This window comes from Camelus bactrianus, chromosome 21 (genome assembly GCF_048773025.1).
Source record: "Camelus bactrianus isolate YW-2024 breed Bactrian camel chromosome 21, ASM4877302v1, whole genome shotgun sequence".
Lineage (NCBI taxonomy): Eukaryota > Metazoa > Chordata > Mammalia > Artiodactyla > Camelidae > Camelus > Camelus bactrianus.
The window spans coordinates 4,108,822-4,123,833 of NC_133559.1; the positions used below are offsets into that span (position 1 = coordinate 4,108,822).

The following is a 15,012-nucleotide window of genomic DNA, read 5'->3' on the forward strand; positions in this document are numbered from 1 at the left end:
AGTGGCTAATTCCATGGAAAACCCAAACCACAGTGACAGAAATAGGCGCCTCAGAGGACCAGAACACATGGGACCAGACCAAACTTCAGTGAGTGAATTGATCTTTAATCTGCTAACCTGGAAGGCTTGCTCTCCATCATGGGCAAGGGCCTCAGCTATTTACACAGAATCATTGTACAGTATTTACAGCAAGATGCCAGACACAGCATCATTGGATAGGCAAAGAAGGGGTAAGAAAAGGCCAGATCAAGCCATGAAATCAAAGTGTAGGCAGAAATCTGCAGGTGTACACAGAGGGAAGGGTAAGGGCAAGTCATGAGGAAGGTTGGTGAGGCCGACACGGGAGAGGAAGAAGAAGCGTGAAGCCAGCTCTGGGGCCCGTGGGAAGGGCTCACTGGAACGTAAAGCCCTTAAATTTATGATGTGGAGTATGAAGGGGGGAGTAACTGCCACAGGTCACCCTTGTGAGAAAAAAGAAGGCAGTTAGAACTCCACAGACCACATGGGACTTCTCTTTCTGACTATACTTCAATAAAAACAATAATAATTTAAAAAAGAACTTTACAGACCATACCTTCTACCTCCCACATCAAAAAGTAATTCTGCTGTGGATTAAATTCCTAGGATAGGGTACTGAGAAGGTAAAAGAGATGCAGACGCAGAATCTTAAACAGACTTGAAAGAGACACAGGAAAAAGAGTCAAGACAATACAATGAAAGAGGAAAAGAACAAGAAATCAGCAGATATGAACATCAGAATCATCCCACCGACTTTGCAAGACAGCTTTCCTTCCCTCATCTTCCCCAAAGCTTCCCCCTCTACCCTTGAATCTCTGGATTTCAACTTTAACCAAGGAGTAGAGTTAGAATGGGACTGCTACATGGGGACAACCTAAAATTCCATCCCACCAATTCAGGCCCCTCCTTATCCTGTACCACCAGAACATCAAGGCTTGAGTCGTAGCCAAGGGCAGATTAGGGTGAGAATAGACAGGATGGAGGACACAAGGCCACAAAACCCCACAATCCCAGGGCCACAGTGCCAGAGGCCTAGCTTGTCCAGTGGAATGAAGAGATCGCAGGCATTTCTGACCACATCGAGCAGAAGAGGGGGATGACCTCGAAGGACCCGAGCCAGGAGCAGGACTCGGAGTCGAAGCTTCAGAGCTACTTGGGGCAGGCTTCCTCCTGGAGTTCCTGGACTCCCAGCTCCCCCAGTTTCAATTCCTCCTGGGACTCCTCCTCCAGAGCCCTTCAGTCGCCGGCTACAAGCTGAAGACTCTTGTTCCATCAGGAGGCGAATCTCATAAGCATCACGGCTCAAATTCATGATGAGGGAAAACAGATAATACCTGGGATACACAGGGCAGTAGAGTCAGTAAGGGTACGTATACCTACTTACATCCAACAGAACACTTACACTTCTTTTTTCCCCCCATAGTGCAAAAGGATTACACATTAGAATACCAGAAGGGAATGTTATTGCCCACTCTCACAAATGGCCTTCCACCTTTCTGTAACTAATGGGATTTATGTGCACCTTAAGATCCTCGCTTAAAATTCATGAGTCATGAAATATTCCAAGATCAACCTCAAATTTCACTTTTCCACTTGGCAACCCATTAGTGCACACACATTCAACTTGAACTATAACAATGCAAATTTATTTTAAAAGAACAGCTTCAGTTGTTTCAAAGACTCAGATGTATAGACCATTTAAATCCAATCCTTCCATTAAAAGAAAAAAAAAAGCTAAGCCCACCTTGCCAAATGAGTTGGATTATAAATTCCTTAAGAACAGTCTATGTCTTTTTTATTTTTAATCCATTCTGACAACAGTGGTCTGTATTCAATATAATTGTCCTAACTCTAAAACGTATCCTGACTCTGACCACATCTATCTTTTATACTCCACCACCACAGTCTGAGCCACCATCATCTCTTCCTTGAACTACTACTTTAGTCTTTTAACTGGTTTCTCCACAACCACACTTGCTCCCCACTCCCAACAATCTAATCTCATACAGTAGCTGGCATAAACATAAATCACATCATTATTCCCTTTCTTAAAACTCTCCAAGGTTTCCTCCCTACCACATTTAGAATAAACTACTTTAGGCAGGCATATAGAACTCAACATCTGACTCTGTCTCTCTAACTTCATCTTGTACCATGCTTTCCCTTAATCACTATGCTCCAAACACATTAGGTTCTTTCTGTATTTTGATCCTATTAAGCTCGTTTCTGTTTTAGAAACTTTATACCACATACTCCCTCAACCTGAAATATTCTCCCTCCAAAATCTTCTCATGGCTGGTTCTTCCTTGCACTTCAGGTTTGAGCTTAAATGTCACACTTCAACGTGATACATACACACACACACACACACACACACACACACACACACACACACACACACACACACACACACACACACAACTGAATACTACTCAGCCATAAAAAAGAATGAAATAATGTCATCTGCAGCAACATGATGAACCTAGAGAGCTTATCACACTAAGCGAAGTAAGCCAGAGAAAGACAAGTATCATATGATATCACTTATATGTGGGATCTAAAATATGACACAAATGAACTTATTTACAAAACAGAAATAGATTCACAGAAAACAAACTGATAGTTACCAAAGGAGAGGGGTGTGGGGGAGGGCCATATTAGGAGTATGAGATTAGCAGATATAAACTACTGTATATAAAATAAACAACGAGGTCCTACTGTATAGCACAGGGAACTATATTCAATATCTTGTAATATACCATAATGGAAAAGAACATGAAAAAGAAAAAAATTTATATATATATCTCTGAATCACTTTGCTATACACCAGAAACTAACACAACATTGTAAATCAACTATATTTCAATTAAAATAAATAAATAAATAAATAAATATTATCTCTTTAGGGATGTATTCTCCGACCTCCCAATTCTAAAGTAGCGAGCCATTTACTGTCTACCACATGACCTTATTTTAACTTCCTGTATTGCATTTACCACTCTCTGTCATTTTTCTCATTTATTGTTTCTTTGCTCTTACTGTTACAATGTAAGCACCACTGGAGCAGGGATCTTGTTTGTCTTTAGCACTGTGTCTAGACCAGTGCTCGGCACATACTAAGAGCTCTATAAATATTTATTGAATAAAATGAATAAACATGGCATATAAACCCTTCTGGGGAGTTGTTTCTCCATACCACTCCAGCCATGCCTCCACTCCCACCCCTCATACATCCTAAGCCATGTTATAAATATAAATGATAAAGATGAAGAGAAAAGCAAGACATAAATGTAGAAGGAAAGATGCTAATGTAAAATGACAAAGAATCATTGGAGAACAAAAAACCAATACAGATGATATGTATACAGATCATTTAACTCCCAAATCATGATTCTTTCCACTTTCATCACCAGCCTGCTCCTCAGTCCAAGCCAACATCATCTCTTGACCACATTAGGGCATCTCCTCCTCTTTTGCCCTACAGCAATCCATTTTCCACACTACAGCATGAGAGATCTTTTTTGAACACAATTTGAATTATGTCACATCTCTGCTCAGAACCCACTGTACTTAGGATAAAATTTAAACAAACAAAAAAAAACCCTTACCATTGCCTACAAGGCTTTGCATGAATGACCTGGACCCTGTCTGCCTCTCCAGTTTGAACTTTTAGCCTTAAGTCCATCACACTGGTTTTCTTTCTATTTCTCTAATTCCATGAAGTCTTTCTTGGCTCAGTCCTCAAAGTGTGCTATTTTCTGTTTGGGAAGATCTTCTCTGCTACTGTTTGCTTTGTATAACTTCTACTCAGACTTCAAGTCTGAAACAAATTTAATTTTCTCAAAGAATTCTTCCTTGACTTTTCAATCTAAATTAGTTCCCCGTGTTATATATCTCATAACATCGTGTACTTCCCCACAAATATTTGGTTTGGTGATTATTTGTCTTAATCCCTGACTCCTCCACTAGACTAGAAGCTTCATGAGAGCAGGAACCATAACTGTTTGGCCCTTTGCTGTATTCCCTGGCTCACAGCAAGAACCTACTAAATATTTTTAGAATGAATGAATGAGCAGGCAATGAGGGGCATAACCTGTGGTACAGACAGACGCAGAATTAAAGAAATAGAATTAATATCTAATCTTGCCCGATCTTAGTCATTCATCATGGAAGAGCATCTGTCTTCCATCTTCCCCTATTCATTATTCTCTGATAGTTTAAGATCTAAATGAAGATTGGAAGCCAAGTGATTAAGATGTGTATATTCTCAGAGAAGCCCCTGAGAGACTGTTCTTTCATAAAAGGCCAGCTATGCAGTATGGAGAATACAAAAGGTTTTGAAGGATAAAAGGATATCAAACCTGAATGAACGCTGGGCCCACTTCTCCTGATCCACACGGGGAGCGAGTCCAGACTTTCCAGCCCACAGGACATTGTCACAGGCGAAGTACAAGGCTCTATTGAGGTGACTAACAGTGATGCAGAATCTCAGGACAACATCTGATAGATGCACAGCTCGTTTGGCTGACTCAAGGGCATCTGCCGAGTTACCGAGGCGTAGGACTTGCGGAGGTTAGCAAAGAAAAGCAAGGATTTGGGAAAGCAGAGAGGCAAATAGAGAGCAAGACACAGAGAAAGAGAGAGCGCAAGAGGGTGAAAGTCGAGCAAGTGATAAAAAACAATAACAAACAATTTTAAGTGCAGAAAGAGTTCATTCTATTTTACTTCAAGATTTAGTCAATTTGTGTCCCAGGTTAGTTTTCTCAAATTTGCCCCATTCTTTCTAATCCTTCATTACTCTTACCCCTGCTCTCTTGTCCCGGTCAGGAGGCATGCAGAGAGTAAGTGCAGAGGAAATGAGGGAGAAGAACCGGCAGAGAAGGTAAAAAACAGGACGGAGGGGCTAAGGAAGAAAAGCTGGGGATGGAGGAAGTGTTGGATTAATAAAAGGAAAGGCACAGTTACTTACGCTTTCTTCCTAGGCTCAGATGGCCCTCCAGTTGTCGAATCTGTTTCTGTAACTCAGGACTGGCCCCATGTTTCTGTAGAGCATGGCCAAGAAGGGAGCAAGCATACTGGGCAGCCCTGGAGGAGAGAGAGGACAGGTAAGGTAAGGTGGAGGCCTCCCTAACCTCCCTCTCAAAAGTGTCCTCCAAAAGGCGAGTCCTCCCTGGACCCCTCCTTTTCCCCGTTTGAGACATTTCCCTCTCCTCCTCTTCATGCCCACATCTCACCGTTTCTCCTCCAGGCCAGGGGAAGAGAAAGACGTAAGGATTAAAAAAAAAGGAGCCTAGAAGGGGGTGGGGAGCACTCTCTAGAACTGAGGAAACGAGAGATTTGACAATGACGAGGACTGAAGGGGATAATGAAGGCGGCAGGGGGTCCATCACAAGCACATCAGTGTGAGCATCTTTGTGATATGTGAGGGAGTGGGGGATAGCTGGAGGGCAGATTATTCTTCAGAATAGGTGGACTAAGATTTTCAAGGCCCTTGAGATGAATCGAGACTAAAAGCCAGGGCGGGGAGACAGAGGAGTTCGCGGGTGACAGAAGGCTGAGGGGACAGGGAAACTTCGGAGCGCCTCGTCAGCCCTGGGGACAGAGTCCAGGTCGCTATCCGCCACGGGGCGAACGCTCCTCGTCCCACCGGCGCCCAGTGAGGAAACTGTCGGTCTCATGTCAACACGCAACCCTGAGCGACCTCCCCGCTGGCCCACTCGTGCCTCAGTTTTCCCATCTTTCCCGCGGGCAGAAACGAATCATGGCCTCATAGCCGGCTCAACAGAGAGCCTCGCGTTCCGTCCGGGACCCCGTACCCTGAGTTGACCCTTTTTGACCCCCGTAGTGGGAACCTGACCTCGCCTCACGAGGCTCTTCCCCTGCCCGCCCTCCCCCAACTCCTCTTCGGGCCGCACCTACACAGCCGCTCCCGGGCCTGGCTCTGAGCGCTGAAGCGGACCCAGGCGTCCATGACAGCGGCGGCCCCGGCTCCGCAGATCTGCTCCCGCCCCACTTCCCGCCCCTAGTCACGCCTCCCGGACGACCCGACGGTGCCGCGCGAGGGACAAACATCATCAGGAAAGAAAGCGCCTGCAGCCGGCCCCTGAAGCGGCATTTCAGAACGAGCAGCACTTGTCTCTGGGCCTACACCTGCGTGTTTTTGCGCGCGTCTCCATCAGCGCGTCCTTTTGTCAGATGATCTCTATTTCTTAAGCCCGCCTGCGGAGGCACATTTTCCTTTAAATAGTCTGGACCAAGGGCGGGGCTTGCAGGATGCGGGCGGGGCCAGAAGGTGCCGCAGTGCTCTCGCCGGGGCCGCTAGGATAGCGTTCCCTCCACCCTGGAGCGCGTTCAACAGAACACCCCAGTCAGTTCACACACTGACTCACTCGCACGCTCCAGACGAATCCAGGACTCTGGGCGCTAAAGAAGTCAATGGAAGCAGAAGCCTACACCGGATTCCTGTTCCCTGCAGGACCCTGACAGTTGGACAGGTGACTTCCAGAATACGGATGGAGTCTCCAGAGACAGACGCTTTAGTGGACGAAATTCGCCAAATAACCAACTTCAGATCCTAAAAGGGAGGGAGAACAATCAGCGGACGCAGCTAATCTCTTCAAACCCACACTTTATCCCCTCACCCCTTGCCTTTCCAGGTCACCATGTCTGCAGGAAACGGCACCCCTTCGGGGTCAGCAGCAGGGGAGGTCTGGGCGGGGTCAGGAGTAGAAGTGGAGGGCTCAGAGCTGCCCACCTTCTCAGTTGCAGCCAAGGTCCGAGTGGGAGTGACCGTTGTGCTGTTTATTTCTTCGGCTGGAGGGAACCTGGCTGTGCTGTGGTCAGTGACACGGCCGCAACCTAGCCAGCTCCGCCCCTCTCCGGTACGACGACTCTTTGCTCATTTAGCAGCTGCCGACTTACTGGTCACTTTTGTGGTTATGCCTCTAGATGCCACCTGGAATATCACTGTTCAGTGGCTGGCCGGGGATATCGCATGTCGGACACTCATGTTCCTGAAACTAATGGCTATGTATGCCGCAGCTTTCCTGCCTGTGGTCATTGGGCTCGACCGCCAGGCAGCCGTACTCCACCCGCTTGGACCCCGCTCAACTGGAGGGAAACTTCTGGGGGCAGCCTGGGGACTTAGTTTCCTGCTTGCCTTGCCCCAGGTGAGTGACTTGCCGGCACTTACGGCTAGACTCAACAAGAATTTGGGTATACAACATGAGCCTTCGGTTTCAAGGGGTGTGCGTGGCCGCGGTCACCATTAATCCTCAGCGGGGGAGCCTCTGCTATCTCTTTTGCAAGTTACCATCATCGAGTGTTAATTTGTATTTTTGTAAAGAGCCTTTGATTTTACTACACTTGACTTCCACCTTTTTGCATCCTCCCTCCCAACCTTTTTCAGATGCAGAACTCTAGGGCAGGGAGGAAACATATATGGGAAGAAGACAGTTAAGTCAGTGACTTTGGACAAAACTTTGTGGTACATTCATTCATCAATCCAAAAAATAATGTGCATCCCCTAGGTACAATCAAAAGTTCTATCAAGGATAGAGCGACAAAGTCTTGCCTCCAAGAAATTTTTAAACTAGTGCAGAGTCAAATTAATATGCAATTAGAACACAGTGTGTAGTCGAGCGTTAATCTAAGCATAAGGAGCTAAAGAACAACGGAGATGTCTGACCCACTCTTGGACAGTTAGGGAAAGCTTCCTGACTTCCCAGAGACGTTAAAAGTTGATTCTTGGAAGTCAGACAAGTTAAAGCAGGACTGCTGGGGAGGGTAGAGGGTAGACAATCTCACAGTGGTTGCAGCTCAAGATGAGGGCTAGAGAATGGTGAATAATGAGCCCTGGGGGGAATGAAGAACCAGATCACAAATATTAGGCTTGTAGTTTATCCTGAGGGCAGTGGAGACTCTAAAGTAAAAGGTAGAGAGTGACAATTAGATTTGCCATTTTTTACTCTAACTTTATGGTGGGTGTCAGAACCGGGGGAAAGGGGGAGCATCTGAACTTGAGGACCAGTTAATCAAATCTCAATACTGAAAATGAACTAGAAATCTAGAAAAAAGCAAGTCTTTCAAAACCAAAACCACTACCACTATCTGGGAGGAGGGAGTAAAGCAGCATCTCTGAGACAAGGATTAGGGTTATGTCAGGACGGAGTCTATAATTTCAGCCTCTGGAATAATACATTCTAGAGCCAGATTTAAGATTTGACCCTTAAATCCTTAAATATTTTAAATTAACTATCAGTTAGTCTGACCGTAGTTCTAAAGTAGGAAGTATTGCTTCCAACAGTATGTTGCAAACAGGACCTCTGCTACCCCAAGTTTTAAAAAGCAGCCTGTTGCCTCCATGCAAAAGGAGTTACAGTTGAATTTATATGAAGCGAATTTTAGATGTGAGCTGGGAGTTAGGAAGAAGCCTGTTTTTGACGTTTGCTTGTTTTACTTTTGCTTTTTGAGTCTAGGCTCTACCACAACTAGCTATATGACTGGCTAAATCCCTTGAAATATATAGGCCACAAGATAATGGAATAGCAAATGAATTTCATCCTTTCTTGCAGTCTGAAAACCTGACAATAGTGCAACCTCCATTTGCTTCAACAGCAACCTGGTAACATCATGATTGAGGTTCAAAAGGTGCTATTTTGGGTTCCACATTAGCATCCTCCTATGTAAATTCTGCACTGCCCTTATGTTGCACTTAAAATATTAGTGTCAGTAAAAAAAAACTTTTTTGTTAGTGTGGTGAAGGGAACATTGTTGTAGTTAGAAACTATTTTTATAGACTCGAGTTTCCAAGTTATCAGAAGTAGCTGAAAAGGTTTCCACAGTCGATGGTAAATTGCGTATCAGATAAGAAAAGAAGAGGCAGAAGTGGGGCCATGGACCAAAATGTGAGTCCAGGAGCCCTGCCTATTTTAAACTCCTTCTCACAAGGTGTCAAGTATTTCTAGGTGTACTATAACCCGCCCCCCCCCACCCCACCAAAACAAAACCCTCAAAATATATGGACTCAAGATAGGGGAAGAGGAAAAACCACTCCCCAACTGACTTAGAATCGCCTGATCCTAAGTCCAAGCAGTTCATTTAATTGCATGTCTGTGGCTGATACTATTTACCTTTCCTAAAAGTCCCTCATGTTTGCTGAAATCACTTTCCAAAATGACTTATATCTAAGAATCTGATACCTACAAAGCTTGCCTTCTATCAAACTAATAGTGACTCAATCCACCTTACCTGAACTGAGGTAGTCAACCTGAAGCTCTCAACTGAAAAATACTCCCTACTGACTCAAAGCAAAACCCCAGCAGTTTGCCAAAAAGGGGAAGGGGCAGCCAACAGCATTTGGAAAATGTTAGATTTTATTTAACATTGTTTCACCATCATAGTTACTGTACATATGACTATTACTAAAGGTCACTTTACAGAGTGGCTGCAAAATGGCCTGAAACTTTAGCAGCACCTGTTTTATACAAGATTTCTTGTTTTCACAGAATCAATCACACACATCATGAAAATCATTTCAGCTCAAAAGGTTGGTGAGGTGGTAGATACCCTTTTATGAAGTTCAATGTTAGAATAGTATTTGAAAGGGCAAGGTTTTTTTTTCCTTTTTGTTCTAAATGTAGGTACTGGGGATTGAACCCAGGACCTCGTGCATGGTAAGCATATGTGCTACCTCTGAGCTGTACCCACCCCTTGAGAAGACAGGATTCTTTAAATTCCGGATTTAACAAACATAGCCTAAGGGGAAGAGGGATTTTCGAGATACATTTCTACACTTTTAAATATGGCACCATGGATGTACAATTACTCGGCACTGCAGAGAATTAAGAATGAACTGGAAGGAGATACTGCTGAACTGGTGGGTAGGCTGGTGGGGAGGGTAAGGGGAACCAGCTCTAACAGTCCCCAACTCCATTCTAGCTATTCCTGTTCCATACTGTCCGCCGAGCTGGTCCAGTCCCCTTCACTCAGTGTGTCACCAAAGGCAGCTTCAAGGCTCAATGGCAAGAGACCACCTATAACCTCTTCACCTTCTGCTGCCTCTTTCTGCTGCCACTGACTGCCATGACCATCTGCTATAGCCGCATTGTCCTCAGTGCGTCCAGTTCCCGGACAAGAAAGGGGAACCATGGTGAGACCCCAGACCCCAGGCCCTAACCCATACCCTACTGCTTCTAACCTCATTTATTTGATAGTGATCTATCAAACCAAAAGTGAAATACCACCCATATCTCTAGCACCTGATGCTACACATAATGTTATTGAATGCCTTCAATTCTAACTTCATTCTCTGAAGTTGAGTTAGCTGGGCAAGAATAAGGAGAAAAGGGATCAGTATTCTCCTCTGTTAGACACCAGCACGTCTTCAAATAGACTTGGCAGCTTCATGTAACACAGCATCTTAATCGAAACCTTTTTTTTCCCAGCATGTCTATCATAATCCCTGGGGGGAGGAGAGTGTATCGTCCTAGGCTGGGAAGGGAAAGGCGGCATGCAGCATTTTCTTCCTTGTAGAGGGGGAGAGCTCTATTTATGCCCATTCATCAACTCAGGAGCTGAGTGGTTCTGAATTTGAGTGTGTTTTCTAAATTCCCAGCCTCTGCCGGTGAATTTGCCCTCCGCCGCTCCTTAGACAATCATCCCCGTGTTCGTCTTCGGGCCCTGCGACTGGCCCTGCTTGTCCTGCTGACCTTCATCCTCTGCTGGACACCTTATTACCTGCTAGGTCTCTGGTACTGGTTCTCTCCCACCATGCTAAATGAAGTGCCTCCCAGCCTCAGCCACATCCTTTTCCTCTTTGGCCTCCTCAATGCTCCTCTGGATCCTCTCCTCTATGGGGCCTTCACCCTTGGCTGCCGAAGAGGGCATCAAGAACTTAGTATAGACTCCTCCAGAGAAGGAGGATCTGGAAGAAAGCCCCCGCAGGAGATTCAAGCCCTTAGACAGATGGAAATACAAGCAAATGTGGCAGCAAAAGAGGCAGGAGAAACAAAAGAGACATTTCTATAACATCCATTTGCTCAGGACAGAGTACACAGGAACAGAATAATTATTCTTTAGTATCACAAGAATATCTGACTTCTACCCTGCTCTCTTAGCTTCCAAGAAAAAGAAATACTGAGCAGTCTCTACTTTGACCCCAGCTGAGACTTGAGACTATGTCTACTGTAGAAACTCACACAGAATTCAGTCCCTGGGAGAAGTATCTTCACAGTGACCCACACTACCTTACTGTAAATAGTGCTTCAGAGCTTGCAATGTCAGAACAGGAAAGTAATTTTAAATGTAGAAAACAAAAATGGGACATTTATTCATAACTCAAAAGAAACACTAAGCAGAAAAGGGTAAGAGATTAAATATAAAACACAGTGAGTTCCACCCCAGCCCTATTTTCCCAAAGCTGCATGGTCAAATGGAACCTCTGGAGAGAACACCAGAACAACAGAAGATGGGTCAGCGACGCCTTCGGTCTGGACTCCTGCTGCGTCTTCGGCCACCTCTAGGGACAAGGAAAAGAGATAGGGCCCATCAGAGAAATACAATACAATGTCCTTATTCTGTTTTGCTCATATTCTCTTCACTGAGATAGTGTTTGCCCTCTCCACTTTACCTCCTCTTGCCCTTGGGTGGACCCCGAACAAAACACCAGTCCACGCTGATTGGCTGTCCCATCAAATCCTGGCCATTGAGTCCCTCCATAGCAGCCTGGGCCTCCTTGTATGTTTCATACTCAACTAGAGTATACCCCTAGGACAAGTGAAAAGACAGATTATGAAAACCCTCCTATTCCAGCAAGCTATTTTCTATTCAAATAGAAAAATCCATACTCTCAACAACGAATATACATCATATACCTCTATTATATATACAACTGTGTGTCTGTTTCTGTCTCTTTGCTATGTCTAACAAAATCAATTCCCAATGTCATTTTATTTTAACTTTGCTCTTGGCCAACCACAACAAACACGGGAGAACTACCAACGCTGTCTAAGGGTTATGGGGGAAGAGAGGTAATGGAGTATCACTCAGGATACCTTCAGATATCCTGTTCGCCTGTCCAGGTTGAGATGGATGTTTTTTATTTCCCCATACTCTGCAAATTTATCATGGATGTCTTCTTCCGTGGCTTCCTCATGGACTCCAGTGACAAAGAGAATCCAACCTTCAACAGCTGTTGGGGAAGGGAGGGAGGCTGTTTGAGCTTATGAGAGAAAAACTTCAAAACAAGATCACAGAAGTAGACTATGTGCAGACACCACAGAGATTGGTTAAGCTACCTCTGACCCCATTCCTACTGGGTTTTATTTCATTGTTTCCTAATTCTCTACAGACAATCTCCATTTTACTTACAGCGCTGTGGTCCGGGTTCATCACCATCCTGCTCCACGCTGTCATAATCCTCACGCATCCGCGCTCGAGACCCCTCTTCTATTAGAAACATACACGAGATCACCGGAAAATCCCCCATCTCCCACTGCTCACCATAACTCTGAATGGGGACTCCAAAACTCATAGTTCTCACCATTCTAGACCCCATTCCACCCACAAACACTCACCAGAGCCAAAGCCACGACCTTTCCGTTTCTTTGCTTTTTCTTTCAGTTTGTGGATGCTCTCTGGAACCCCAGAAGTGAAAGAATAAGTGACAGAGATAACAGTTTACAACTAGCGTCTCTTTTCCAGACATCATTTGAAAGCCGACCTCACCACCTCCAGTCTCAGTCCCTTCCTGGACCGCCCCCGTTCCTCCCGAAGGAGGCGGGGTCTCCAAGCCAACGGAAAGCCAGTTCCCCGCTCGCATCCTCCTCGCTGGGGAGAAGGGAGATTACGTTTTTCTAATACGCCCTTCTCTCGCACCTTCCCCGCTTCCCGCAGCCGCCTCCACTGTCCTCACCGTCCCCATCCTCATCCATGGCGAAGTCCTCGCCCCCGGCCTCGTGAAGATCCAGCACGTCAGCCATCTTGCCTTCGCTCTAACTCCCGGCCGTGCCTCTCAGGCCCGAGGCTCCTCCGGTAGCTGTCGCGGAGGGGAAAGGTCGCCAGTCAAATTGACCAATCAAAAACTAACTCTAAGTCCCGCCCTCGGCGCGGTGAAAATACGCAACGGAGGCGGGCCTAGTTTGGGAATATCCCGGAAGTGTTCCGTAGCCATCTTGAGCGGGTCGTGAGCGGAAGGCCCCGGCTCTGAGAGGGACAGGCGAGGGGGTGGGCGGAGTCAATAACTTCCGCTGAAATAGGGTAGCTGACAGAGACGCCCAGCCTGGTTTTTTTTTTGTTAAAGGCTTGCTTCGCGTCTCCTTTCACTCCATACTAGGGAATGGAAGTTGAAGAGAGATTTTTTCTCTAGAAACTTCCAGACCTATACTGTGCCGAGGAGCAGCCTGATCTATGATGGAAGCATTAAAAAAAAAAAAAAATGTAGTTCAGTCAGCAGTTCTGCCTCAAAAAGCTGCTTCTGGAACGTACTGCAGCACGAATTTTCTCTCCTAAAAAAACCCTAGCAGACCTGGTTGTCCGGTAAAATAAGATTGGGGAGACAAATATCAACCTTAAAGAAAAAGAAAACTCACTCAAATTCTTTCCTCCACTTACGGAAATTAAAAAAGAAAAATCACGGCTTTGAACAAAATAGGAGCTTTAGCTTCTCTGAGGATGGTACAAATATTTAACATTTAAAAACCTAGGAGTTGAGGCAAAACCCATGTTGCCCCCACATTCTGGAATCTACATAGACCTTAAACAATAGTGGACTGTGGGTTTATTTATTAATGTTAAAGTCAAACAGTTATGAATGTCGATATGTGTGTCTAATATTTTAAGAGGTGCTGGCAGAACGGGGAAATTCCTGTGTTGTCAACAGTCACTTTATAATTACATTAGGAAAGTGATCATTGCCATAGCACAAAGTTCTATGGCGGAACAAAGAAAATTTCTAATAGGACTGGAAGTAAGGAGAGTGCATGTAAGGGGGGCCCTCCATTTGAACTAGGACTTTAAGGTTGGGTAGTTTTACAGGGAAAGCAGTTGTACTGAGACTTAGATAAATCTGTTCTCTGCAGTAGGTACTGTGGTCTTTGGAAAAATGAGTTGGTTACATCTCTACTGAAAATCCTCCCTTGACTTACTTTTGCACTTAGAATGAAAAAGTTCAGGCTCACACAGCCTGCTCTGCCTCTCTCCCACCTCTTCCACCACCATTCTTCCCTCTCACCCATTAAACTCTCCCTATACTTTCTCTCAGCTATGTTGTACTCCTTCCCATCTAAGGACTTTTGCAAATCTCTGTCCCTGATCCTCTCACTCCAGCTCTTGGGGTCTTCACTCTTATTTCCTTCACAGGATTTAAACTCAAAGCTTTAATTACCTTGCTTACTTTCTGACTTGTTTATTGTCTATTTTGACTTGTTTATTGTTTATTGTCAGAATGGCAAGAAACTCTGTATTCCTGATGCTCTATAACTAGGAAATAAAGCTGGAAGTATAGTTTATGGTCAAACTGTATGCCATGCTAAGGATTTTGGAACTTACCCTGTAGGCAAGAAATGTTTCTAGTTCAATATTTTAGTACTCATAATTTTTAATGTTTGCAAATAGCCCCCACACTATTTTTGGTTCTTATTTTTCCTTAAATAGACTGGCATTTTAAAAAGTTTACACTAAGTTTAAATATCACTGCCATAAATGGAAAAAAAATTTTTTCTATTACAAACTCAGATTAAAACATAACTAGTAAAAATAAAAATGTTTCCCCATCTACCACCTAAAGTCATCTCAGGTAACACCAAGGGTTCACATATAAACCTTTGGGAAGTGCTGCCAAAGGTAAAGATAGCTAAGTGATGGTTTAAGCAAGGGATTGGTACAGCTATAAGTATTTTAGAAAGAAATCTGATAGGAGTGTGGAGGATGTTAAGAATGAAGGTAGAGACTAGTTAGGAAAAGACTGCTGTGGTCCAGCTCAGAGGTGAAAAAGGA

At 44.7% G+C, this 15,012-nt stretch overlaps 3 protein-coding genes across 4 annotated transcripts; 1 reads left to right on the forward strand and 2 right to left on the reverse strand.

Annotated features, from left to right (window-relative positions):
• Positions 1–84: 84 nt before the first annotated feature.
• PEX11B (peroxisomal biogenesis factor 11 beta) lies at positions 85–6,086 on the reverse strand. Its single transcript, XM_010968230.3, has 4 exons — positions 5,934–6,086; positions 4,988–5,103; positions 4,380–4,581; positions 85–1,352 (listed from the first exon to the last, which is right to left on the reverse strand). Exons 1-4 carry the CDS (start codon positions 5,987–5,989, stop codon positions 947–949), a joined length of 780 nt encoding a protein of 259 aa, XP_010966532.1. The 5' UTR covers positions 5,990–6,086; the 3' UTR covers positions 85–946.
• A 450-nt stretch (positions 6,087–6,536) lies between these two features.
• On the forward strand, positions 6,537–11,181 carry LOC105079482 (gonadotropin-releasing hormone II receptor). The gene is given in 4 exon segments (XM_010968233.3): positions 6,537–7,187; positions 9,958–10,168; positions 10,634–11,031; positions 11,034–11,181. Coding segments are annotated over 4 exon segments (1,218 nt in total). The 5' UTR covers positions 6,537–6,680; the 3' UTR covers positions 11,136–11,181.
• A 142-nt stretch (positions 11,182–11,323) lies between these two features.
• Positions 11,324–13,089, reverse strand: RBM8A (RNA binding motif protein 8A). 2 transcript variants are annotated; one of them, XM_010968232.3, is made up of 6 exons: positions 12,932–13,089; positions 12,594–12,653; positions 12,388–12,462; positions 12,072–12,208; positions 11,648–11,784; positions 11,324–11,536 (listed from the first exon to the last, which is right to left on the reverse strand). In XM_010968232.3, the coding sequence occupies exons 1-6, from the start codon at positions 12,996–12,998 to the stop codon at positions 11,491–11,493; spliced, it is 522 nt and encodes a 173-aa protein (XP_010966534.1). In that variant the 5' UTR covers positions 12,999–13,089; the 3' UTR covers positions 11,324–11,490. The 2 variants fall into 2 exon arrangements, with proteins under 2 accessions (XP_010966534.1, XP_010966533.1); XM_010968231.3 differs by having other exon boundaries at positions 12,388–12,465.
• Positions 13,090–15,012: the final 1,923 nt, after the last annotated feature.

Bases quoted from the DNA above. Each gene is read 5' to 3' on its own strand.
- PEX11B (XM_010968230.3), bottom strand. From the start codon at position 5,989: ATGGACGCCTGGGTCCGCTTCAGCGCTCAGAGCCAGGCCCGGGAGCGG. The intron at 4,582-4,987 runs GTAAGTAACTGT...AACCTCCGCAAG, and splicing joins TCTGAGCCTAGGAAGAAAGC to TCCTACGCCTCGGTAACTCG. The intron at 1,353-4,379 runs GTTTGATATCCT...TGTGTATCCCAG, and splicing joins TGGGCCCAGCGTTCATTCAG to GTATTATCTGTTTTCCCTCA.
- RBM8A (XM_010968231.3), bottom strand. From the start codon at position 12,998: ATGGCTGACGTGCTGGATCTTCACGAGGCCGGGGGCGAGGACTTCGCC. The intron at 12,654-12,931 runs GTGAGGACAGTG...CTGGGGTTCCAG, and splicing joins CATGGATGAGGATGGGGACG to AGAGCATCCACAAACTGAAA. The intron at 12,209-12,387 runs GTAAGTAAAATG...CTTCCCCAACAG, and splicing joins TGAACCCGGACCACAGCGCT to CTGTTGAAGGTTGGATTCTC.